The sequence below is a fragment of the Taudactylus pleione genome, unplaced genomic scaffold, assembly GCF_031769625.1.
Source record: "Taudactylus pleione unplaced genomic scaffold, aTauple2 ptg000309l, whole genome shotgun sequence".
In the NCBI taxonomy this organism is placed as follows: Eukaryota; Metazoa; Chordata; class Amphibia; order Anura; family Myobatrachidae; genus Taudactylus; species Taudactylus pleione.
The window spans coordinates 10,730,247-10,755,556 of record NW_028284710.1 but is presented as its reverse complement, the minus strand read 5'-3'; the positions used below and the strand labels follow the sequence as shown (position 1 = coordinate 10,755,556).

Genomic DNA, 25,310 nt, shown 5'->3' with positions numbered 1-25,310 from the left:
TTCCTCATATACACATTAATACGCTCAATTGCGCTGTTAACTAGTCGCATATTAGCGAATGCATAAGATCCTATATGAAAATGCTGTTTATTAGCTTTATGCGCACGCATCTGCTCCAAGTTAACTAGCGTTGTTATATCAAACCCTGAATACTCACACATTACATATCCACATACAAGGTTCCATAAGATTTAAGTTTGTTCATTTAGTATAAATGCTGTGAAATAAAGATTATTTGGTAACTAAAGTTTTATACATGATAAGTAAGCCGTGTTTGGTTTTGTACCGATGCGTACTCTTTCCACAGTATTCCGGTATCATCGGTGTGGAGATCGCATCATGCATTCTCAACTTATGGACCGCAGAGACTTCAAGCAACAAAATGTATATGAGGATGTTGCATGAGGCGGGAAACCAGAGACCCCCAGTTGTTGGAGGCTGGGTCTATTTGAATCAGCCTGTTAAACGCTCTCCACCTTGGGAACCAACGGCATCCGCAACAAACTTCTCTATTGTTTTGTCTATTCCTGGGGGGTATAAATATGTGTGCTCCAACACTGGGTCTTAGTCTTCGTGCTGAATGCTGATTGACGAGGGGTTTCTTGCTGATGCGTGCAAAAAACATCTCACATCCAGATGTTTTCCAATTCTCTAGATAGGACTCGGGCAATGTAATTGAGTGCGAGTGCATACCTGAGAACTCGCAAAAAACAACAGACCAGCTTCAAGATAGCTAGTTTATCCTGGTCCGGAAGCGCTGTGTATGTATACTGTACTTGGGTCTGTATAATTCCTTTGCGCCTAATTGTGTTTGGATCAATAGCGTGTAACTGACTGTACTTTTACTTGAATAATACTTTGTGCTTTGGAACCACAGATTCCAGGTCTGAAGTCTTTATTTACTGTATGACTGCGTACGCAAATTAGCGTTATCCTTAGAAGGTATAGGCAGGTTATTAGAAGGTATAGGCAGGATATTAGAAGGTATAGGAAGGAGTGTATAGAGGTTCTAATGCAGTATCGTTAGGGGTATATTACTATTATCTTGGTGGTGGGTGGGGGTGTAGTAATATTATAGGGTATATATTACTGCTATCTGGTTAGTGGGTGGGGGTGTAGTAATATTATAGGGGGTATATTACTGGTATCTGGGTAGTGGGTGGGGGTGTAGTAATATTAATGGGGGGTATATTACTGCTATATGGGTGGTGGGTGGGGGTGTAGTAATATTATAGGGCATATATTACTGCTATCTGGGTGGTGGGGTAGGAGTGTAGTAATATTATAGGGCGTACATTACTGCTATCTGGGTGGTAGAGTGGGGGTGTAGTAATATTATAGGGCGTATATTACTGCTATATGGGTAGTGGGTGGGAGTGTAGTAATATAGGGGGTATATTACTGCTATCTGGGTGGTGGGTGGAGATGTAGTAATATTATAGGCCGTATATTACTGCTATCTAGGTGGTGGGGTGGGGGTGTAGTAATATTATAGGGCGTATATTACTGCTATCTGGGTTGTGGGTGGGGGTGTAGTAATATTATAGGGCGTATATTACTGCTATCTGGGTGGTGGTGTAGTAATATTGTAGGGCATATATTACTGCTCTCTGGGTAGTGGGTGGGAGTGTAGTAATATTATAGGGGGTATATTACTGCTATCTGGGTGGTGGGTGGGGGTGTAGTAATATTGGTGGGGTGGGGATGTAGTAATATTATAGGGGGTATATTACTGCTATCTGGGTGGTGGGTGGGGGTGTAGTAATATTATAGGGCGTATATTACTACTATCTGGGTGGTAGGGTGGGGGTGTAGTAATAATGCACCTGATTCAGAGGTGGATGGATCTGCAGTAGCAGCTACCACAAATTTGCAGCCATCACTGCATCTTTATGCTAATGCTGCGGATGGTGGGCATCCATTTGAGTCGCCAAAGAGCCGTGCCACAAATACGTCAATGTACGCACAAAAACGCACCACCAATCAAACATTGGCTGCACCATCGGACATTAGAGCAACTCTATGGTTCCTCAGAAGGTCCGTCAGATCATGGCTGCCAGTGCCAGTGGAACTGCGTCTTTCGATGCAGTTCCTAACGCTGACAAGCCCACCGCCATTAGCCACCCCCTAGTCACTGGCCAGGAATGCCTATCGAAATTGCATGGATCTCCATATGTGTTCCCTGCAATAACCATATGGACGGATGAGCAGTGAGTCCAATGTTTTACCAGTGCCCACCTCTGAATCAGGCCCTCTATGTGAGTTGAGGGGTATAGTAATAGCATCTGGGAGCAGATAAAAGAGTATTGAATTTGTATTCCTAATATAGATGCGTACATACATATATATACACACTTATACACAGCCTGTGGTTGGACCCACTTTACATGGTGGTAGGATTCACACCTTTACATCTCTGCAGATATGGAGGCTCGGACTTAAAGAAGCAGCTGTCCAGAAGAGGAGATCAGTGGATTAGAGCAGATAAAGCGGTGAGTAGCTGTAACATAACAACATGTACCCACACACACAATATGTATTGTAAAAATTTTTTTTTACATTATATAATATATATATATATATATATATATATATCTATATATATATATATATATATATATATATATATATATATATATATATACACATACACACTTTTGTGTGGCCACATCCCATCCCGGCGAGGCCACGGCCCCTTTATTTTTGGCGCATGCCTTCGCTGTGCACTATGCCTGTTTAATAATATAGGGGGGGGGGGGATGGAGGGAAAACTCTTTCTGGCACAGAGCACCAAAATGCCTAGCTACGGCTCTGCGGTCTGCTGTTGTCTTTTGACACTCTGAACAGGTAGAACTGAACAGCAAAACATCAGCATAAACACCTGGTTAATAGAACCGGGAGGTTATTCTCTCCACCGTCTTACCCCGTCCCAAATGACCACCCCAAGGAACTGCATGGGCTAAAACCAGAACCTGCTTTGTGAAAGGACCCGGGAACACAGGCTATCATATCACCTCCCCCATTTGTGTGTGCTTGTCTAGTCGATATAAAATCTTTCTAAGCAACACAAAATGGGGATATTTTACTTCTATTACATGTTACAGGACACCATCCACTGAAAGAACCTGTTCAAAGGCCCTTTTTAAAGAAGGATTTTCCCACTGGGCCTTACTTAAATCAGTCTGAGGCACAAGGCAAAATGTTAAGACCTCTTCATAAATACTACTTAATTTAACCTCAGCATTATTCCCCGTGCCACGAGGATTAGGCGAAGAGAAGGGCAAGCTGTGGGCCTCAATTTCCCCAGAGCCATCATCTGAGAGGGGTACTGGTGCCTATCCAAATCCATACGTGGGGGCACCTTATCCCGAGACAATGCCCGCTGTGGAGACAGACGGGGAGACTCAAGCGTAATTAAAGAAAAAAGGTTCTCCATACGATCCTGCGCCAGCAAGGCATTTTCCACTAACCGGTCAGCGGAATCCAAATTCTCAACTTGATGCAGCTGGACTCAGCGAGCAACTTTGGCAGGAAGCGCAACAAACTGTTTCAAAATTACCAACTCTACCAGCCGGAAAGAATTATGTTGGTTCTGCAACAGCCATTTAACTGTGGGGTCGGTCAGTTTCTGTGCCAGGACGCGTGGCCTTCCATCAGGATCATAGGACACGGACCTGAATTTCCACCAGTACACTTATGGATAGAGGCCAAACCGATCAGCTATGGCAGCCTTCACTTGGTCATATATTTTTGCATCTTCAAGGGAGAGGGTGGCGTATGCAGCTTGGGCCTCCCCCATTAGCAGAGGGGCAATCCGTACGGCCCAATAATCTTGCATGCTTGCAAGGTAGCAACCCTTTCAAAAGTGGTAAGAAAGGCCTCCACATCATCTGAGGCCTGCATTTTGGGGAGTACTGGAGCTGTTACCACTGCTTGCTGCTGTTTAAACAGCTTCCATGGTGGTCTCTTTAGGATCCCTGGCACAGGACCCACTTTATCCCTCTTCTGACACCACAAAGTAGTGGGTAAGTTCCAGATGACCAATGGGAGACTGAGATGTTAACAACACGTACACTTTTAGGGCCTGATTCAGAGCCGGACCCTATTTGCACTCGCTCGTCCAGAAAAAGGGGCTGGCTATTTAAATTAACCGTTCGCTCTTTGCGGTCTGTTCACGCCTCTATGTCTGAACGAGCGAACAAAACATGCGAACGTAATTTTGCAAAAAACGCCCCCTGGCCGCTCGCATCATACGTCATGTCCGCTATTTATTAGATTAATCGAGTACATCGGACAGCGTATGAACTGCTCGCTATTCTTGTGGTTGGTTTTTCCTACCACAATCATGCGAGCAGTTATGACTATAAAACAACCAAGTGACGTGGTTGATGACACTGCTTTGTTAATTATGCACACCCTTAAAATGCCCGTTTTGACCGTTTGGCACGCCTATGTTCGAATCTCCACTCCCCATTTTTCAAGCACCTTCCCCTGTTACCACCCACATACGCCTCCTCCTGTCACTCAAAATAGCAGGCATTCGCTATTTAGCGAGCACACGATTTTCGGCCGCACTGACTGGTTCGCGCATGCGTATTAAAATCCGTACGCATGCGCAGTTGTGCGAACATCGGTCAGAACGAACGACCGGCCGCTTACGAGCGGCTCTGAATCAGGCCCTTATTCCAGGCTTGTGTCAGAGCCACTTTTAGTCAGAGCCAGTGTGTGACGATTAATCGCAAGAATAATTGCCAGAAATAATATTTTGTGAACTATGAAGTCCTTTAATTGAACTGTGTGTGTCTAGAAGAGCTGAGGTATTAACCTACCTCTTTTGAAGTTAGACATTCAAGGAAGAGGGGTTGATAATGATCTATATCCTGTGATTTAAGGAGTGATATATAACTGTGTGTCCTTTTTTTTATGACCCCTGAAATATTTTTTGGATTAAACACATTTAATCTAGCATATTCTCCGTGATTCTTATTGAACTTCCGTGCCTGGATAGGCCAATGTTACATATTTGTGTGTAATTTGAATGTGATTTATTATTAATCCGGTCGGAGATCGCAGACCTCTGGAGAACAGTCTGCGTGGTGGCAGAAGGACCGTGTATCTTGGTAAGTGACCGCGGTGCGCCGGCGTCACAACCAGCTGATCCAGATTGTTGTATCTGTGAGTCAGCCCGGGTTCGTGACAAATTGGTGGCAAGCGGTGGGATAATCATTTTTATTTTTATAAGAACTTAAGTCAATTAGTTGTGTGATTCTAGATAGGACCAGCATTCTAATTGACCGGCTCAAGGCTTATAATATTTTAAAAGACATACAGTTGCAAATACTTTCTGTCCCTCTCCTTCTCTTGGTTTTTCTTTTCTATTTTATTTTTATTTGGCAAGAAGTGAGATCCGAGATGGTCGCTGGGTACAAGCATCTAAAGAAGGATGAGCTTTGTGACCTATGTGAGGACAGAGGGATTGTTGGCACCTACAAGAGCAAAGATCAGCTGATCCAAGCACTCCTTGAGGCAGATAAGGGCCAGGATGCTGGAAAGGATAATGCTGAGGCAAACTTTGTTGGGAGAAACTGGACATTACAACCGATAATAGGGAAAGGTCGGATACCGTTGCTAGTTCCAGTGAGGTTATGGCCTTGGATAAATGCTTGCAAAACGCACTCAAAGATTTTGGGGAAAAGGATTTTGTGTTGCTCCTGTAGCTACTACAGCAGTTCCAAGCTAGGGAAGTGGCGGAACGTGCGGCAGACAAGGAAGCTGCCCGGGAGGTTGCAGAATGTGAAGCTACAGAACGCCAATCAGAGCGCTTATACCAGCTGGAGCTGGCTGGGCTGCACTATCAGCCTGCAGCTAGAGCCTTACATGTCACTCACCCAGAGAATTTCGTTTTGTTGAAATCTGAGCTGAGAACCCAGACAGCACCACGGGATCAGAGTGAGCATGTTGTACCAGATCCAGATGATCCATTGCCCACGATGAGTATAGCAGAGCTAATTGAAGAATGTCAGCTGCAAGGTGTCTCCTGTCATAGCAATAATTGCAGTGAGATAATCAAGCAGCTAATCTCTGCACAAGAAGACCCAACCAATGCATTTAGCGATTATCGCATGTGTACTATTTCTCCGGGCCCAAAGATGAGTCTTGCATACCAGCTGCGGTGTCTAGAGGAGAGTTTTGAATGCGCTTTTCAAGGAGCATGTGATTGGGGGAAACTCCATACCCCATTTTGGCAAGACCAGTGTCGCCGGGTGGATGCTGAAAGGCACCGCCTGCAACAGCTTATTTCACAAGCTAGAGAAGAAGCCACCCAGCCTACAGAGGTGGCCCGCAGGGAAAAGATGCCCTCACCAGCTACAGTCAACGTGGAGTATGCTGCTGAAATATTGCATCCGGAGGCCCAGTTCACGCTGCTGAGGAAAGCTGATGGTACTAGCAGCGTACCACCACAGGATGCCCAGAATTTGCTATAGGGGAGGCCAATTTTGCACAGGACATAATTGTTCAAAATCCTATTTCTATGAGAGAGGTGGGAATGTCTGCGAATAATCCCACAAATGTGTTAGTGGACACTGAAGTTGGACGATTATTATCCCAATATGTTCCTGCAAATGTTGTTCCTGCTATCTCTATTGCTTCTGTTGCACCGTGTGACTCATCTCAGGTAGTATGTGTTCATACTGAATCTTGCAATGTTGTGACTTTGTGTAAAGAACCTGAAATGGTCAGTGATCCTTTTGCATAGCCGAGTGTTCCACTGTATATGGTACTGGTGAAATTACTCCAGTCCCTGGTGCAAATGATCAGGCAAAGTTACAAGTACCAGGAATTGATGGTAACAAAATGTGTAAACATGTGTCTGATGTGAATCCTGCCATAATAATAAGTACCAGGGAGGAAGCAGCACAGAGGAGCTGTTCAGTAACCTCTGAAGGAATGAACAGTGGTCTGCTAGCAGTCACAGAGGACAGTAACCTTGCGCTTCCAAAGTCTCCCCACACTCACACACAGACCCTCATTCCAGCAGATATAGGAAGACAAGAAGTTTTCAAGATGGAATCTGGTAGGGTCAGTAATGTAAAAGAAGGAGGGGGATTTAACCCCCTATTGTACCTCAGCACACTGAATAATACCTGCAACAATATATGAAGACTATATGGTCATAGAAATTCAGAGATATTAGTTGCATGCATTTGCAAATACATGGGAGGCTGCTGGGCCACGTCACGGCTTCTCTGTTACCAGCAGTCCCTAACACTAAGGGGTTCACGTCCGGGGCGCAGTGCACCCCAAAAAACGTCCAGCCCAGGACCCCCCCAGGGCATCACACGAAAACAGCAGCCTCCCATGTATTTGCAAATGCATGCAACTAATATCTCTGAATTTCTATGACCATATAGTCTTCATATATTGTTGCAGGTATTATTCAGTGTGCTGAGGTACAATAGGGGGTTAAATCCCCTTCTTTTACTTAGTATGACCCCTCCCTTTCATGCACCTGATTAGTACTGCTAGATTGATTGAGCAGCTGCCATTTTTGTTTGTCTGTTATGAGTTGCATGAAGGAGCCAGCATTAGTAGGGCATGCTGGTTCTAGTAGTGCTAGTTGGAGTTCCCAGGGGTGACTCCCAGGTAAGCTGGCTCTCAATTTGGATGCATTTATGTATGTGCCTTTATCATGAGGCCTTACATTTGACAAAATTATATATGTGCCTTTATCATGAGGCCTTATAATTGGTATATTTTACATTTGGGGTGAGCGTTTGGGCGTAGGGCCCCTGGGACTGGTCTGGCTGGGCCGCCTCAGGGCATCACCACTTAATACACATAGTTGCTTTTCACATCACCTTTTATGTTTGTTTATTATTCATGTATTTTTTCACATATATTTTAACCTCTCATTCCACACTTAATGATTACTCACACACAGCTATACTTTACACTGCACTGTCACTCTTCTTCCATTTTCGTGTGATGCCCTGGGGGGGTCCTGGGCTGGACGTTTTTTGGGGTGCACTGCGCCCCGGACGTGAACCCCTTAGTGTTAGGGACTGCTGGTAACAGAGAAGCCGTGACGTGGCCCAGCAGCCTCCCATGTATTTGCAAATGCATGCAACTAATATCTCTGAATTTCTATGACCATATAGTCTTCATATATTGTTGCAGGTATTATTCAGTGTGCTGAGGTACAATAGGGGGTTAAATCCCCCTCCTTCTTTTACTTAGTATGACCCCTCCCTTTCATGCACCTGATTAGTACTGCTAGATTGATTGAGCAGCTGCCATTTTTGTTTGAGGGTCAGTAATGTGTTAGAGTCTATTCCTGTGTGTATGGCAACTGATGGTCCAGGGATCAGGGCCAAAGTATATAGTTCCCAGTATGTGATGTATCTCTGTGCTAAGATGGGTCATGAGAGGGAGGAAAGGATTATAGCCCCAACTGACTATGACAGAGAGAACCTTAGCCTCAAACTGCCTGCTGCTGAGCCTGTGCTTGTGATTCTGTCACACACCACTGACCCAGTCATAAGCCATACACCCCCCACTGGGCTGTTTGATAAGGACCTGACTGGAATGCTGGATAGCAATGCATTAGATGATCTTGTGAGGGAGGATGGTGTGCCAGAGTCACATCTGGCACTGTTGAGCATCCTACCCCTTGAATTAGAAATGCAGGCTGGTGACCAACTTTTTAAAAATGTTGTGTCTGATTGTACTTTGTCTCCAATGACTGTCATGGAGTTTGCAGAAGTTCCATCTCTTGTTGTAAGTCTCAGGGAGCTAGAGATTGACAATGATCACTCCCAGAAACTGTGCAAGGAAATGGAGCCAGGGCAGAGTGATAAAGGGAAGTACTCCCTACCTGAACCAGCAGTGATTCAGACAAGATCAGATGAGCTGGAGGCCCAGGACTGCCCACAAGGCATGAGTGAGGTGCCGTACTCAAGGCACAGGGTAGAATGAGGTATCCTTCACCCGCAACCAGACCTGGGGGAGGCTATAGCTTCAGGGTCTACCCTTAAGGTTAATGAGAAGGTTGTGTCTATGTTAGGTACTGCTGAGTACTCCCACAGGTCTGAACCCCACTCTAGCACCCTAAACCAAATACTTAGGACTTTTGTGGAGTCTCAGCGAAGAGACTAGGAGGGGTTCCTGCCGCGTCGCCTCTTTGCATACCGCGAGATGGCGCAGAAACCCATTGGCTTCTCACCCTCTGGACTCCTATACAGGCACAGGATGTGCATCCCCTTAGACTTGGTTAGGAAACAGTGGGTAGGTAAATTGATTCCCCCTGAAACATCAGTGGTGACGTACATGGTGACGTTCAGGGAGGAGTTAAAGTCCCTGAAGGGAATGGCGCAGAATGACCTGAACCCTGCGCAGGTGAAACAAAAGCTCTGGTATGACTGCAGCACGAGGGAGGGCACCTTTGAGTTGGGCCACAAGGGCCTGGTGCTGAGCCCTATGCAGCTGACCAAGCTACAGGCTGCCTGGGAAAGTCCCCAGCTAATAGTGGCACATCTCCAAGATGTCAATTATGTGTTGGCAGCAGGGGAGGGATGGAAGAGCGAGACTGTGTACCACAGTAATTTGCTCAGAGCTTGGCATGATATGGAAACTTGTGTAATAGCCATGTGTTGCCTAAATGAAAATGATCAGAAACCTGACCCCTTGGTGGATTTAGCAGCTGCTGCTCACGAGGCAGATGGGTGCTGCAATGAGATGATATGGCAGTAGGGGTCACAGGAGAGAATGTGATAGGTGGATCACTGTCTCTCATGTTCCCAACTTCAGGGGGGCATGTGACGATTAATCGCAAGAATAATCACCAGAAATAATATTTTGTGAACTATGAAGTCCTTTAATTGAACTGTGTGTGTCTAGAAGGGCTGAGGTATTAACCTACCTCTTTTGAAGTTAGGCATTCAAGGAAGAGGGGTTGATAATGATCTATGTCCTGTGATTTGAGGAGTGATATATAACTGTGTGTCCTTTTTTATGACACCTGAAGTCAGTGTCCTGGATCGAAGCCCTAAAAACCAGACCTATGTTACTATAGTGTTACTTCTAAAGATTTTTGTTGTTATAGGAGCTGAGATAAGAATTATATATGCCATAACACCATGTGGTTAACTGCAGATTCAGCACTCTCACAGAATGAGATTGCTGTCACTCACAATATGGTGGAGCCGCTAATTCACAGAATTGTGTGCTCATTGGAATACACACATGCAGTCTATGCAAATGAGGTTTCAGCAGTTATGTGGCTCCCACATCCCACTCAGGCCCATAATCTTCCCATTTGATCACCAAAACAATCTCACTGGCTTCCAACAATCTTCTCACTGCATACATTTATCTCATTTAGAATACACGTTCAGCTCCCTTATTTTTAAAAATATCATACTCTGTCTATGCATATACACTTTCTATATTCCCCAATCCCTACTGCTGTGTGGTCTCCGAACTGTGATAGTCTGTGTTCCCTCATCTGCACCAATGTTTTTCCCCAGCTGCACCACCCTGCACCCGTGCCTTCTCTACAGCAACGTTGCTGTCTTTCTCTCATCTGTGGCACTTTCTTCCTCCATCTGCACTACTCTGGTCCCCCAACCGTGCAAATGTCTCCCGCCACCACCCGCATCACTCTGTCTTCCTCCCCATCCACACCAATCTGTCTTCCCCAATCCCTACTGCTGTGTGGTCTCCGAACTATGGTAGTCTGTGTTCTCTCATCCACACCAATCTGTCTTTCTCCATCTGCACCACCCTGCATCCGTGCCACTCTGTTTCCTTCTGCACCACTGCCTTCCCCTAAGCCACGCCGCTGTCTTCCTTTCCTCTGTGGCACTCTTTCTTCCTCCATCTGCACCACTTTGTCCCCCCCAACTGTGCAACTCTGTCTCCTCCCCCCACCCACACTACTCTGTCTTCCTACCCATCCACACTAATCTTTCTTCCCCTAATCCCTACTGTTGTGTGTTCTCCTATTTGTGCTAGTCTGTATTCCCTTATCCGCACCAATCTGTCTTTACCCATCTGCACTGCTCTGTCTTCCCATGTCCATGCCACTCTCTTCCTCCAGCCACGTCGCTGTCCCCCCAAACCGTGCCACTCTGTTTCCCCTCATCTGCACCACTGTTTTCCACCCATCTGCATTACTTTGGCTACCCCCCCCCCTGTATTGCTTAACCTTCCCTCCTCTACACGCCTTTGTGTCTCACCTATCCATGCTGCTGTGTCTCCTCCCCCATCCACACAGCTCTATTTTCTGCTTTGACCTTAGTTGAATAGACTGCATGTGTGTATTCCAATGAGCACACAATTCTTTGAATTAGCAGCTCCACCATTTTGTGAGTGACAGCAATCTCATTCTGTGAGAGTGCTGAATCTGCAGTTAACCACAGGGTGTGATGACATACCATATCTGTATTGTGCAAGGAACACATCCATTAAGGCGTCAGCCTTAATGATCGTAATTTCATTGCTTTTTGAAGTGAGTGGCAGAAAATCAATAGGTTTTGTGAATTTTTAGATCATGTCTAAGCAGCCTTAATGGGACATGTAAAACCGTAAGATTTTTGTCTATGGAATTTCATAGCTTTCTTTAAAATTTATTAACTATCAGGGTTTGGGTGAGCAAAGGGAGAAGGGCAACAAAATGGTACACTAATGCAGGTGGAAGAGGGGACAGCCCACAGGAAGTTGGTTTGGGAGGTGCAGAGTGCGAGACAGCTGTAGGCGTGTGGGGTAGCGGCAGCAGTGGTGGTGAAGAGCAGTGGCAGTGGTGCAGTGCAAAGGGGACATCAGTGGGCGACAGAGGGCTCACTGGTAGTGCATATGCACTTGAGAAAATCAAATCAATAAGTCACAGATGCACGAATGCAGCAGTGAGATCGATCTACGCATCTGTTAAAAATTGAATGTGTAAAAAAAAAAGCGTAGACCCGCCCCCTAGAAGACAACCAGCACTGGGCTTTGGAGCCCCAGTACTGGTTGTGCTACATACAGGGGACAAACGACGTAGGGGTTCCCCGTATGAAGCACAACCAGCACCAGGCTTTTCAGAACCAGTCCTGGTTGTCAAAATACGGGGGGGGCAAATGACGTAGGGGTCCCTAATATTTAGTTCAACCAGCACTGGGCTCTGAATCGGTCCTAGTTCTGGAAATACAGGGGGGGAAACGCATAGGGCCCCCCCTGTATTTCCCAGAACCAGCACCGGACCCTTTCTAGCGGTGGGAGGGGAAGTGACCAATAAAAGGGTCCCCCTCTCCAGGGCACCCCAGGCCCAGGCTGATAGCCCGGGGCTATCCCCGGCACCCCTGGGCGGTGGGTGCCGGGTTGATATATATATATATATATACACACACACACACACACACACACACACACACACATACATACATATTAGGGATGTGTGCCGGACCATTTTTGACGGATTTCTAATTCGTCTGGTTTTGGATTTGGATTTGCCAAACTGCGGTGACTGGCTTTGGATATGGATTTGGAGTTTTTACAAAAATTTACAACAAAAAAAGCTAAATCACATAAATTGGGCTTTTTTTTTGTTCCTAGAGTATTATTAACCTTAATAACATTAATTTCCAGTCATTTACAGTCATTTTAGACCAGCTCACAATATTGTTTTCACCATTATTGGCCAAAGGCTGCAGTGAGCTGGCTGGATAGTAAGCGACAGAGCAGCGACACACACACCAAAGTTTTTTAAAGCACATCTATGAAACATTGCCACACAGCAGTGGCAGAAATGAAAGGTAGCGCAAGATGGCTACGGTGCTTGTATACACAGTGGGCTTATGCCCAAGCAGTCACAGTGCTTGTATACACAGTGGGGTATGGCCCAAGGAGTCATGGTGCTTGCATACATACTGTATGGGGAACAGCACCAAAAATATATTTTTTTATTACTTTTTAAACTATTAAACTTTCTTGAAGGTTTTCTTTTTACCTTTTTGTCCTTATTATTAAAACATTTTTTTTGTACACGCAGCCACTTGTAAATCTGGAGTCTTTGGACACAACAACTTTAATCAGCAGAGCATAGCGCAGCGTACATCAGAGTGTGGTCAGTGCTCCCTTACATAGCCACTTAATCAGCAGATTATAGCGCAGCATACATCAGCGTGCTGAGTACCCCTATACATAGCCACCATCATCAGAGTATAGCGCAGCATGCTGTCAGTCAGTGCCCCTATAGATAGCCACCATTAGCAGAGTATAGTGCAGCATGCTGTCAGTGCCCTTATACATAGCCACCATCAGCAGAGTATAGCGCAGCATGCGGTCACAGTGCCCCTATACATAGCCATCAGCAGAGTATAGTGCAGCGTGCTGTCAGTGCCCCTGTACATAGCCACCATCAGCAGAGTATAGTGCAGCATACTGTCAGTGCCCCTATACATAGCCACCATCAGCAGAGTATAGAGCAGCGTGCTGTCAGTGCCCCAATACATAGCCATCAGCAGAGTATAGCGCAGCGTGCTGTCAGTGCCCCTATACATAGCCATCACCAGAATATAGTGCAGCATACATCAGCGTGCTGTCAGTGCCCCAATACATAGCCATCAGCAGAGTATAGCGCAGCGTGCTCAGTGCCCTTATACATAGCCATCAGCAGAGTATAGTGCAGCGTGCTCAGTCCCCTTATACATAGCCATCAGCAGAGTATAGTGCAGCGTGCTGTCAGTTCCCCTATACATAGCTACCATCAGCAGAGTATAGTGCAGCGTGCTGTCAATGCCCCTATACATAGCCACCATCAGCAGAGTATAGCACAGTGTGCTGTCAGTGCCCCTATACATAGCCATCAGCAGAGTATAGCGTAGTGTGCTGTCAGTGCCCCTATACATAGCCATCAGCAGAGTATAGCGTACCGTGCTGTCACAGTGCCCCTATACATAGCCATTAGCAGAGTATAGCGCAGCGTGCTGTCAGTGCCCCTATACATAGCCATCAGCAGAGTATAGCGTAGTGTGCTGTCAGTGCCCCTATACATAGCCATTAGCAGAGTATAGCGCAGCGTGCTGCCAGTGCCCCTACGCATAGTCATCAGCAGAGTATAGCGCAGCTTGCTGTCACAATGCCCCTATACATAGCCATCAGCAGAGTATAGCGCAGCATGCTGTCAGTGCCCCAATACATAGCCTTCAGCAGAGTATAGTGCAGCGTGCTGTCAGTGCCCCTATACATAGCCATTAGCAGAGTATAGCGCAGCATGCTGTCAGTGCCCCAATACATAGCCATCAGTATAGTATAGCGCAGCATGCTGTCAGTGCCCCAATACATAGCCATCAGCAGAGTATAGAGCAGCATGCTGTCAGTGCCCCTATACATAGCCATCAGCAGAGTATAGTGCAGCATGCTGTCAGTTCCCCTATACATAGCCACCATCAGCAGAGTATAGCGTAGTGTGCGGTCAGTGCCCCTATAGATAGCCATCAGCAGAGTATAGTGCAGCATGCTGTCAGTTCCCCTATACATAGCCACCATCAGCAGAGTATAGCGTAGTGTGCTGTCAGTGCCCCTATAGATAGCCATCAGCAGAGTATAGTGCACTATGCTGTCAGTGCCCCAATACATAGCCTTCAGCAGAGTATAGCGTAGTGTGCTGTCAGTGCCCCTATAGATAGCCATCAGCAGAGTATAGCACAGTGTGCTGGCAGTGCCCCTATATAAAGCCATCAGCAGAGTATAGCGCAGCGTGCCCCCTTAGCCTATCAGCAGAGCGGTGCGCAGCGTGCGTGTGTGTGCTTCCTTCTGTATTTTTCTATACAAGGCCCCACGAATGGGACTCGGCACCTTGTATAAACTCCCGAATCGGCGGGAACACCCGAACTTGCGTTCGGGTGGACTCGGATCCCCCATGTACGGAACGGTCCGGATTCCACAGGATCTGGACCGCTCATCTCTAATACATATATTTACATTTTTTGTTCCTGTCTGCACCGCAGTGTATACTAGGGGCCTATTTTCAATGGGAGGCATGGAGCTGCAGCTCCACCCGCCCCATTGTTAATCTGGCCCTGTTTAAAAGATCCACAGGTGGAGATAATTATTTCACTTTTGACTCTGTGAGGAGACCTGGAAAACATGCACTGTTGGTGCTCCCTAAGGAATGAGTTTGGGAAACACTGATCTACAGTAAGTATGTTGACAATGGGAGTTTCAATGTAAATCTAACCCTAATTACAGGCTTACCATAGCCAAAACAGTAATCTAACCCTAAAATCTTGTGTCAATATAAATAATGTTGGCATACTGACAATGTTGACATAATGACAGTGTCGACATTCTCAATATAAACATGATGACTGCATAGCTACAGGAGATAAGTAGGTTTTTCATTGATTAAATGGCTCTTAAGGTCTAAACACATATAGCAAAGTATAACTGGAATTAGCCTTTCATGCTACATCAAGAAACCTAATACAGTGTAAACTAGTTTATGAGAAGAAAGCTCAATCAAAAATATAATGACATAGTCCATAAATAAAATGAATACCTGGAAATTGGGGTTAGGGTTAGGATATGGTTGCCAGACAGAGCGAGAATTTTCCTGGTATTTAAATGGTCCATTGAAAGTCTGAGTAATTGCACTTAGGTTGAACACGCATACTGCTGAAGCTGCAATGCTGTTTCTGCATAGGGAAAAGAAAATTATTTTACTCATCACCATTTTGTCTTAATATATTGATTTTAAATATTGTTTAATGATATTTAAATGTTTTATTAACACTGTAGTAATACTAACAGTTCCAGCATGAGCTCAAAGAATTTGAAAGAACTTAAAATTAACTACATAGCGCATAATTTTACTGTAGGTATATTGTGCATAATTTAAAGTATTGACCCTCTAAAACAGTGATTCCCAACCTCAGTCCTCAAGGCACACTAACAGTCCTGGTTTTGGTGATATCCATGCTAAAGCACAGATGGTTTAATCAAAAAAACTGAGGTACTAATTAAGTTGCTTGTGCTCAAGTATGGCTATCCTTAAAACCTGGACTGTTAGTGTGCCTTGAGGACCGTGGTTGGGAACCCCTGCTCTAAAAGTATATTCTAATAATACTAATATACGGATTGAATGCTGTTGTAACATATAACCGAAGGCACTTTTGAGAAGGTATGCGCACTGACCAACAGACTGAAAAGGGAGGTCCACGGGGCAAGTGTTAGGGGGTATGATGCAGAGATTTGCCTTATTATGGCCCTGCCCCTTGCTGCACATTGCCTGAGTTAACATCTTTGCTGATCAGGAGGTGGGGCTATGACGATTCAATTCTTGGAAGGGATTGTCTGCTCTATTGGGAGGCCAGAGAACTCCCCAATATTCAGGTATTCCAGGAGAGTATCAGTATGCTTAAAGGCTCTCACACATAGTATAGTTTTCTGGTTCTCCTGCACAAATCCCACAAAGAAATCAGTGAGGGTCATATTGTAATGATCCAGCTGTTAAAGTGCTGGCCTGAACAATTCTATGCGGCCTGTGTTCCAATCATTTGAATGACCTCACATAAGCACTAATTGTGTTAACTGTTTAATAATTCATTTTTTGTTACAATAAAATCTTGTTTGGCTTATTTCTAAAGTTGTATGACAGAGAATTTCCTTGTCAGTTATAGTCAATACAAATTCCTTGCCAGGATTTTTCCGCATATGCTGTTTGGCATTGTAATGGTCACTATTATTATTGTTTTGTATTCAGTTCATAAATTGAAATATAAATTTGTACATTTAAAAATAATAATAGATTTGATTACATAGTACATACACATTAGTGGTAAATACACCATACAGGAGGTCCAGCTCTGGCAGAAAATAGGTACTTTGTAGTTCATTGTAGTAAAATGGAATCTCTCCTGGACGTGAACAATTCATACGAGCCTTCATGAAAGTTGTCCAAGTGTCCTCCAGTAAAAATCGCCCTCCAATGTCATTCTTACACACACGTGCAGCTCTGGAAAACACCGTTTTCCCACAATCATGTTCTACTGCATTTTCTCGGAAGAAAAGGTACGTGAAATTTCCAATGTCATAGGACGAAACAAAATTTGGCTCTGGAAAATAAAAACAGATATAAATAACAATTAAATACTACCTTAGAGTAGCATTGTTCAAAGATAAATGACTCTGTTATCAACAGTTAAGTCATTGGGAGAGGGATGTATTAAACATTAAAAATGTCGTAAAACAGCATTTTCGGTGGTTTTACCGCTTTCCGTACTAAGCACCGGAGTGCTTCGTCCTATGGGCTACTTTTCGGGATGCTCCTCCTTGGATCTGATTCTGCCCATGAGCCCCCGTGGCCAGCGGTCTTTTGCGCATGTACAGAAGGACGCCAGATGGACTTCTGGGTGTTAAACCCAGAAGTCCCTCTGCCCGGCAGCATCGCAAAGGACAGCTCTTATCAGGAAAGCTGTCCTTTAAGATATCTTTCGTACATAACGCGGTAATGAACCGCAGTATGTACCCAAAGACAGGTGTGATGTACCGCATCGCTAACGCGATGCTTAGTACATACCGCCCTGGGCCTGATTCAGAGATGGACGGACTTACACAGCGACAGACAAGCGACTGTGCAAATCCGTCCATCTCAGATGCAAATGCAGAAGGAGGTGTCAGACATCTCCTTGCTGCATTTGCGATCCCAGCCCTGCGTCCGATGGTCGCGATGGTTGCGCTTCTGGTCAGGCTGCAGGAGCTGAAGCTTCCCGCAGCCTGGCCTGTGCCTGGTCACGCAAGAGGCCAGGATTGTGCATCCGCCGAAGCAGACCCTGGCCTCGTCCCTCCCAGCAGCACTAGATAGCCAAAGCATCAAAATCAGGTAAGAGATAGCGGCATGGTGATTGAAGGCTGTTTAGCACTTATAGAAACCCCCACAGCAGCTTAGTCACATCTCCTCCAGTAGGGGGGTTCCAGTGTTCTCTCTTGCCCAGAGCACTAAAATGCCTGGTTAAGGCTCTGAAAGTGGCCATTAGATTAAGAAAGTATATGTATAGGATCTCTCCTTTTTATGTATGTCATAACTTGCTAGCCCATACTAATATACAGTATATAGCTTTTATTGTCATTTGCAACAGGCTACCGTATATACTGGAGTATAAGCCGAGTTTTTCAGCATATTTTTTGTGCTGAAAAAGCACCCCCTCGGCTTATACTCGAGTGATGCCTGCATGGTACTATGTCTCTGTGACACAGCTGCACCGCGTGTGTAGCGCTGACCGGACGGAGTTCGGTCAGCATACAGACTGCCAAACACACAGCCGCTGGAGCCGGCAGCTGTGTGTTTGTTGTAATCAACAGCCGATGAGAGTCTGTCAGACTCTAATCGGCTGCTGCTGCTCCCACTGCGGGAGCCATCTTCCGGCTCCCGCAGTGGGTAATGGGAGAGACGTCATGACGACGTCTCTCCCATAATGCAAAGCGGCCGGAGGAGCTGATAGCAGCGTCGGGACCAGGAGCGGGGTTTTAGGTAAGTGTTTTTTTTTTTTTTTATTAGGACTACTGGGGGCACTACCGGGGGGGGGGTTGCTTCTGGGGGCACTACCCGGGGGGAATTACTTCTGGGGGCACTACCAGGGAGAATTAACTTCTGGGGGCACTACCAGGGGGAGTTACTTCTGGGGGCACTACCAGGGGGAGTTACTTCTGGGGGCACTGCCAGCTGTTGAATTTCCCATCCTAGGCTTATACTCGAGTCAATAAGTTTTCCCAGTTTTTTGTGGTAAAATTAGCTACCTCGGCTTATATTCGGGTCGACTTATACTCGAGTATATACGGTAAATAGTATTTGCAGGTGATAATTTAGACACATGTAATAATGATTGTACATGGTTATATAAAACATACAAGAAAATAAGGCATTATTACTAAATAAAACATGATATATTTATATATTCGAGATGCTACCATTAAGCCATTTGGAGTTATATTGAGCTGTGCGTAGAGGTGGAAGTCCTCCAAGACTGCGATATATTGCGGGATCTCTTCCAGGAAAGTCCATTGCAGTAGCTGTATACAGTTCTCCATTAACAGTGAGTAGTGCAGTGGAGTTATGTTGAGGACTATAGGGACACCGAGCCATACCACTGATCTGATCTTGTATCTCGGTTAAGTTGTTCAACTATAGAAGAAAAACAAGCCTATTACATAGAAATCATGCAGAAAATGTGCTTATATCGGACATAATTTGATTTATACATCGTGTCAGTAAAAAGAACAATGCTGAGGGAGTGAGTCTGTTAGGCACTGAGGCATTCCAGCTACCATCATAAAGAATAACAGTGCTGTTCTGCAGACAAAACAAGCCCTTACTGTAATGCAATCAGACAATACTGGTAGTATTGTGATTATCATTAATATATTCTGCAGCACTGTTTATTCAAGGAGACAAGTTATATCATAATGAATCCAATGTTACCAATATAATATAATATATACCAAAATTCCAAAGTATACTATGATGCTGAGCCAAGGCACATTACAGAAAATACCGTCTCAGCATGCCTTGGAACAGAAGCTTGCTAAATGTGAATATACCATGCTTTTTTGTATTCTAAATATGTATTCTCAAAATATATTAACTCAGCATAGAGAAAAGCAATATATGGTAATAATAATTGCAGGGATAGAGGAAATTGTACACTTGGTCAATATTAAATATATTTTAGGCCATCATCAGTCTCCCTACTAGCCTAGTGGTTCCACAGGGTAAATAACACAACCACTTACCCCCGGGAGATAGAGGTAGGAGCAACTGCTGCACCCACATAAAAGGGTACTTGATGTAACCAGCAAAGCGTGGCATGAGCAGCTGAATTATGCACTAACAAAGCACTAGTCATAAGGGCTTCCATAGCCTATGGGAGTCCCGTAAATCCAATAATGTAACTGCGAGTGATGCAGCTGCTTTGGGCCGCGACCCATGCAGAAAATCTGACCAGTGCCACCAAGTGTCTCCCCCATCCCCCAGTAACTAACCATTTAAACAATTAAATAGGAACCTCATTCTTCATAGGAGGCTCCCAGTAACTAATAATAAATTACTGATTGGAATGTTAAAAACAGTATTAATTACAATGAGAGCTGCTTTCATTTCTAATACTTACTGTTCTATTTGTGCAAATAGGAGTGAAAGCATTTGTTCCACAGGTAAATAGATGATCTCCATTGACAAGCAGCACTCGTATGTAATTTTGACATTCCTCCTGAAAAGTAAATATTTTTTTTTTCTAAATGTTGTCTTAAAACAAAGTAGAGAATGTATGTAATCTTTTTCTGTAAAAGAAATATTAAAAGGTCAACAGCTTTTCCAAGGACCGGTCTGACCACTCAGATAACATAGGTTCTCTGTTGCAATATCAAGCAGTAATATAATTTATGAAGCGCAAAAGGCTGAATCTACCATGGTTCCTTATGTGCACAGGGTGCTTATCTTCATAGTGTGATTCCATGGACACGCCAACATTTCGTTTTGTGGGTCGGTTGATGTAATGGATAATGGTAGCAATAGTAAAATTCCGACCCAGTACTGCAACTTTAAGACATCCCGTTTTAATTAGTTATCAGTTTTCACTCTTTCTAAAATACTGTTTAATATGATTCATTTAACATACAACTGATGCTATATCAGTGGACATCAGGGCTGTATTTCTTTATAGAATTGTATTAATGTGATGAGATAAGGGTCTACCACCATTTATTTGGGACCTTGTACTTGTTAAGGTCTCACATATAGCACTCATAACCCAGAGTGCTGGAATATGATATTATGATATGTGCAGCACAGTGATGTTATGAGTTGGTGTGAGTACATATCCTGGGGCAGACAGAGGGGTCTATTTACTAAGCAGTGTTAGGAGACAGAGTGAAAAGTGATAAAGTGCCAGCTAATCAGCTCCCAACTGTAATTTTTCAAACACAGCCTGTGAAATGACAGTTGGGAGCTGATTGGCTGGCACCTTATCACTTTCTTATCACTTTTCACTCTGTCTCCTAACACTGCTTAGTAAATAGACCCCTGGATGTGTAAAGGTACTTGTGTTTGAGATACAAATAAGGGCAAGCCTGGTTCATGCTACTGTTGCCACAATATCCTAACTGTATGATAAGTTGTGATGTAAATATATTCATCCATGCTGCTTGGTTTGGCTGGTTAACAGCATGTATACTCTATAATCCATGGGAAAACATTAGCACATGAAATGTGGAATGCTTCGCAGACATCTTATGAAGATAAAGCCTGAGGAAAAGAATCACCATGAGGTGCACTTTGTATGGAACAAAAGTGAATGCATGTAAGTCACACTTGCCGACATTCTGACTGGGGGAGTGAAGCAGTAAAGGGGGATATGTGGCGGTGAAATTACGCTGCATTGGGGGGAGTGCGGGGTGGCCTGACTGCACAATCATGTCATAGTGGCCATGCCCCTGCCACACAGTGTCAAGATAAGTGGCATTGTGAAGCAGGGGACGGGGCCACGATAATGTGATTCAGCGCAAATCGCATCATCGCCCCCACTGCTGCCAGGGCCGGCAACAGGGCCGGCAACAGAAATCTTGGGGCCTGTTACACAGATATATATGGGGCCCCCTTCCTCCCCTCCCTCAACAGAACCCACACATCTCTCCCAATACATATATCACCTAATATAAGACACTTTAATTGTGCTATCTATCTCGATCTAAGAAATGCACACATATATACAGATTGATATAAGCTACATGCATCTATATCTCTTTATTTTTTTATTATTATTTTTATCTATCTATACAGCAGTAGAGAAGGTCTGGTGCCCTTGGAGAGAGTCTGCCGCAGTCTTCCCTTACGTCTTTGTATATGTATATATATATATATATATATATATATATATATATATATATATATATATATACATATACACCTACACACACACACACACACACACACACACACAGATGTATAGATGAATGTAGGCTGCATGCATCTAAATCTATCAATACACATCTATATCGCTCTCTCTCTCTCTCTCATATATATGTGTGTGTATAGATAGATTTAGATGCATGCAGCCTACATCCATCTGTGTGTGTGTGTATGTATCTATATATACACAAATAAATGTGACCAGAATATAGCAGCCCTAGGCCCGACGCCCATTTTGGTGTGTTACCACCTTAGTCATGAGCTTAGTGCTATATTCTGGTCACCAGGCGTATGATGAGTATTCGAGTTGTACTGGCTCCTGTTCTGTGACACTCAGCGTCCCTTATGTTTTCATTGTTGGGCATGCCTATTTTACCATTTGAATACAATATATTTACATTTTTTCAGCAAATTATTGGTTAACTGGTCTCCTTCCTGTCTGGATGTGTCCTTTATGTGATTACAGCACCTGTGCCTATGCTATAAGTGTGTGCGATTGTTTTTTCTTCTATTATATATATATATATACAAATGAAAGATTAATCAGCGCCACCTGGATATAATCTATACAAAACTACAACAGAACTAATACTTAACTACACTATCCCCTCTGGTACTGGGTGTCAGCTTAAAACAAGAGGTAAGAACATATCAGTGGTAAGCTGCTATTACATGAAAATATATTAGACAGTAAACTTGGTGCAAAGTGACAATAGTGTTCATTTAATAAATAAATAAATATATAATTAGTCTGTAAAGTGTCAGTGCAAATAGATACGATAAGATAGGTAATGTGCATAAAGTGTCAGTGCAATATTGCAAATTAAATATTAAAATGCTGATGTACCTCCAAGACCTTATTTAAAGAGGTAAATATTTAATATAAAGACAAAAAAAAATATTCTCAAGGATATGATAACCCTTAAAAGAGGAATAGTAAAGTATATGTGCAATAGTAAAGTGCTTGTTAAACCTCCATGTTTAAATAGCTTGTAAAGTTAGAAATAGAGCAAGCAAATATTCAGTATAAAAAAGGTTACAAAATGTATTTAAACTAAAAACATATTAAAAACACAAAGGGTAAGGTACATTGTAGATAATGAATTCATAGGTATATTCTCCTAATGATGCATATCATAGATATTTCAAACACAATATATGCATAAGGGAAAAAAATGCAAAAGGGAAAAAAATTAGGATAAAGTGCCAAATGCTTATCTTATTTAAAATTTCCCGGCAAGTTCATATAGGGCAGGAGTGGAGCTTCCCAACGCGCTTCGTCCTTTTATATAAACTTCTTCAAGGGTAGTGTAGCTCCATTAGGGTTTTTGGGACTATATATACCTCACTAATGAGGATCAATTGACAGCAATCTGGGATCTCACTTCCTGTGGTTAATATTTACCCCAGTTGCTAATAATTCATATATATATATATATATATATATATATATATATATATATATAAACTAGGTTCTTAGACATGGATTTAGTATAGATAATCATTAGATCTTCGGTTTCAAGTATTACTTAAAAACTTATATTAAGTAGCACGGTTTCCGAAAATTTCCGCCCTTAGTTCATATCAATACAAGAAGTTCTCCATAGGGCTACTTCCACCCTCTCTTCACAGCGTGTCACTTCCGGATGATACTTCCTCTGGCGTCTATGGTCCACGTGGCCTTCCAGCAGATTCTCTTATTGGTTCATCACCCATGCTCGTCATCATCCAGACTCCGTGCACTGTGCTTCCGCCCGCTCCCACTGTATGGCTGACCGCGTCACACCACCAGACCTTTCCGGGACTCCCCACGCGTCACTTCCGTCATGTTCTACTTGCGTCACATCTCTGTATTATTGACCCATTTGGTAACATTTCTATTGGCTGCCTTTTTCACTGCAAATCGGTGTGGACATAAACTGAGCTGATACTATTATATAAGGGTACCGTATACATTTACGGAAAGGTAACCCCCTCAAAGGGCACACCTACCACCCAGACAAACTTGGATCCTTCCATATAGGACTTAGTCATCAGATATATTTTATCAGATTATTTATTATACTCCTATTACCAGAAAGGAGATATAATAGTTTTTTCAATAGCTATTTATATCACTAGACACATTGGTACATTGTGTCTATATAAATTAAATTAAAATAAATAAAATAGTGTTTTATAATATCCATTAGATCTGTCGTCATCTCCACAATTTTTACACCTGTTACATCCCCTATATTATGACAAGGTGAACGCTTGGTACAATATCTATTTTTAACTATTGTCGCTTTGCACCAAGTTTACTGTCTAATAAAATTATATATATATATATATATATATATATATATATATATATATATATATATATATATATATATAAAGAAAACTGGAGCTATATGAAACCTGGACACTTACCCCTGCAAACATCAAAAACGGGACAGACAGTGGATGTGCAGAGCACTAGTGTGCTAGCCTGTCTGTCTGTGTTCCCAGCATTGTTCGTCTCCACTTCCTGGCCTTCCTGCTCCTCAGTGGATGGACGCTGGTTGCAGCGGCAGGCCAGGAATACAAGGAGTGCCAACAGGCGCAGAGACGTCTTGACGCTCTATGCGCAGCGTTGCGGGCTTGCGGCCACACTCAGAATGGGTGACGTGGCCACCAGGGGTACTGACGCGGGCAGGATCGGATGGGTAATACTTAATAGCATGTGCTTAATAGCATCTTCCTTAATAGCATGTGCCAGGGCCAGATGGGCGGCCAGTGGGATGGTGATAAATTGACTTACTATTAGCCTCGGGGCCCCTAAGATGCTTGGGGCACGGCATGGGTGTACCCCTTGTACCCCCATGTCGCCGGGCCTGACTGCTGCCAGGGTGTCTGGGGGGAGGGTGCGGTGGGCACGAGGAGATGACATTCCAGGAGAGTAGGCAAGTATAATGTAAGTACATAAACTAATATACAGACAGAATGCTGTCCACACTATCCAAATAATAGGAGATCCAGTGGAAGAGGTGACGATGGCAATACTGCAAAAGTTTACACCGAATATGATTTCCTAGTACAGACACAAGGCCTCAGTGCGCAGAACAAATGTGCTAAATTATACTTCATGGAATCATCCAGTGTCTATTAGTTTCTTTGCCGCGGGGAGGAAGGGCGTCTGGGGGGGGGGGGGTTGGGAGGTGAGGCTGGACTGCTGGCGGGGGGGAAGGAGGGGGGTTACTTTTAAAAACAATTGATGTATTTGGCTGCCTGCATTTGTGTGAAAGATGTGTATGTGTGTGTATATGTGTCAATGTCTGTGCGTATCTGTGTCAGTGTGTGTGTATCTGTGTCAGTGTGTATCTGTGTCAGTGTATATGTATTTGTG

General features: G+C 43.9%; 1 protein-coding gene across 5 annotated transcripts in view; it reads right to left on the bottom strand.

Annotated features, from left to right (window-relative positions):
• SEMA5A (semaphorin 5A) overlaps positions 1-25,310 on the bottom strand; it is a 503,265-nt gene that overhangs the window by 183,496 nt on the left and 294,459 nt on the right. For all 5 annotated transcript variants that reach the window (XM_088442351.1, XM_088442352.1, XM_088442355.1 and 2 more), the window contains 4 exons: positions 20,145-20,243; positions 18,946-19,159; positions 16,808-17,093; positions 15,539-15,674 (listed from right to left, as the gene is read on the bottom strand). In XM_088442351.1, the coding sequence (XP_088298477.1) occupies positions 15,539-15,674; positions 16,808-17,093; positions 18,946-19,159; positions 20,145-20,243 (735 nt within the window). The remainder of the gene's footprint in view (positions 1-15,538; positions 15,675-16,807; positions 17,094-18,945; positions 19,160-20,144; positions 20,244-25,310) is intronic.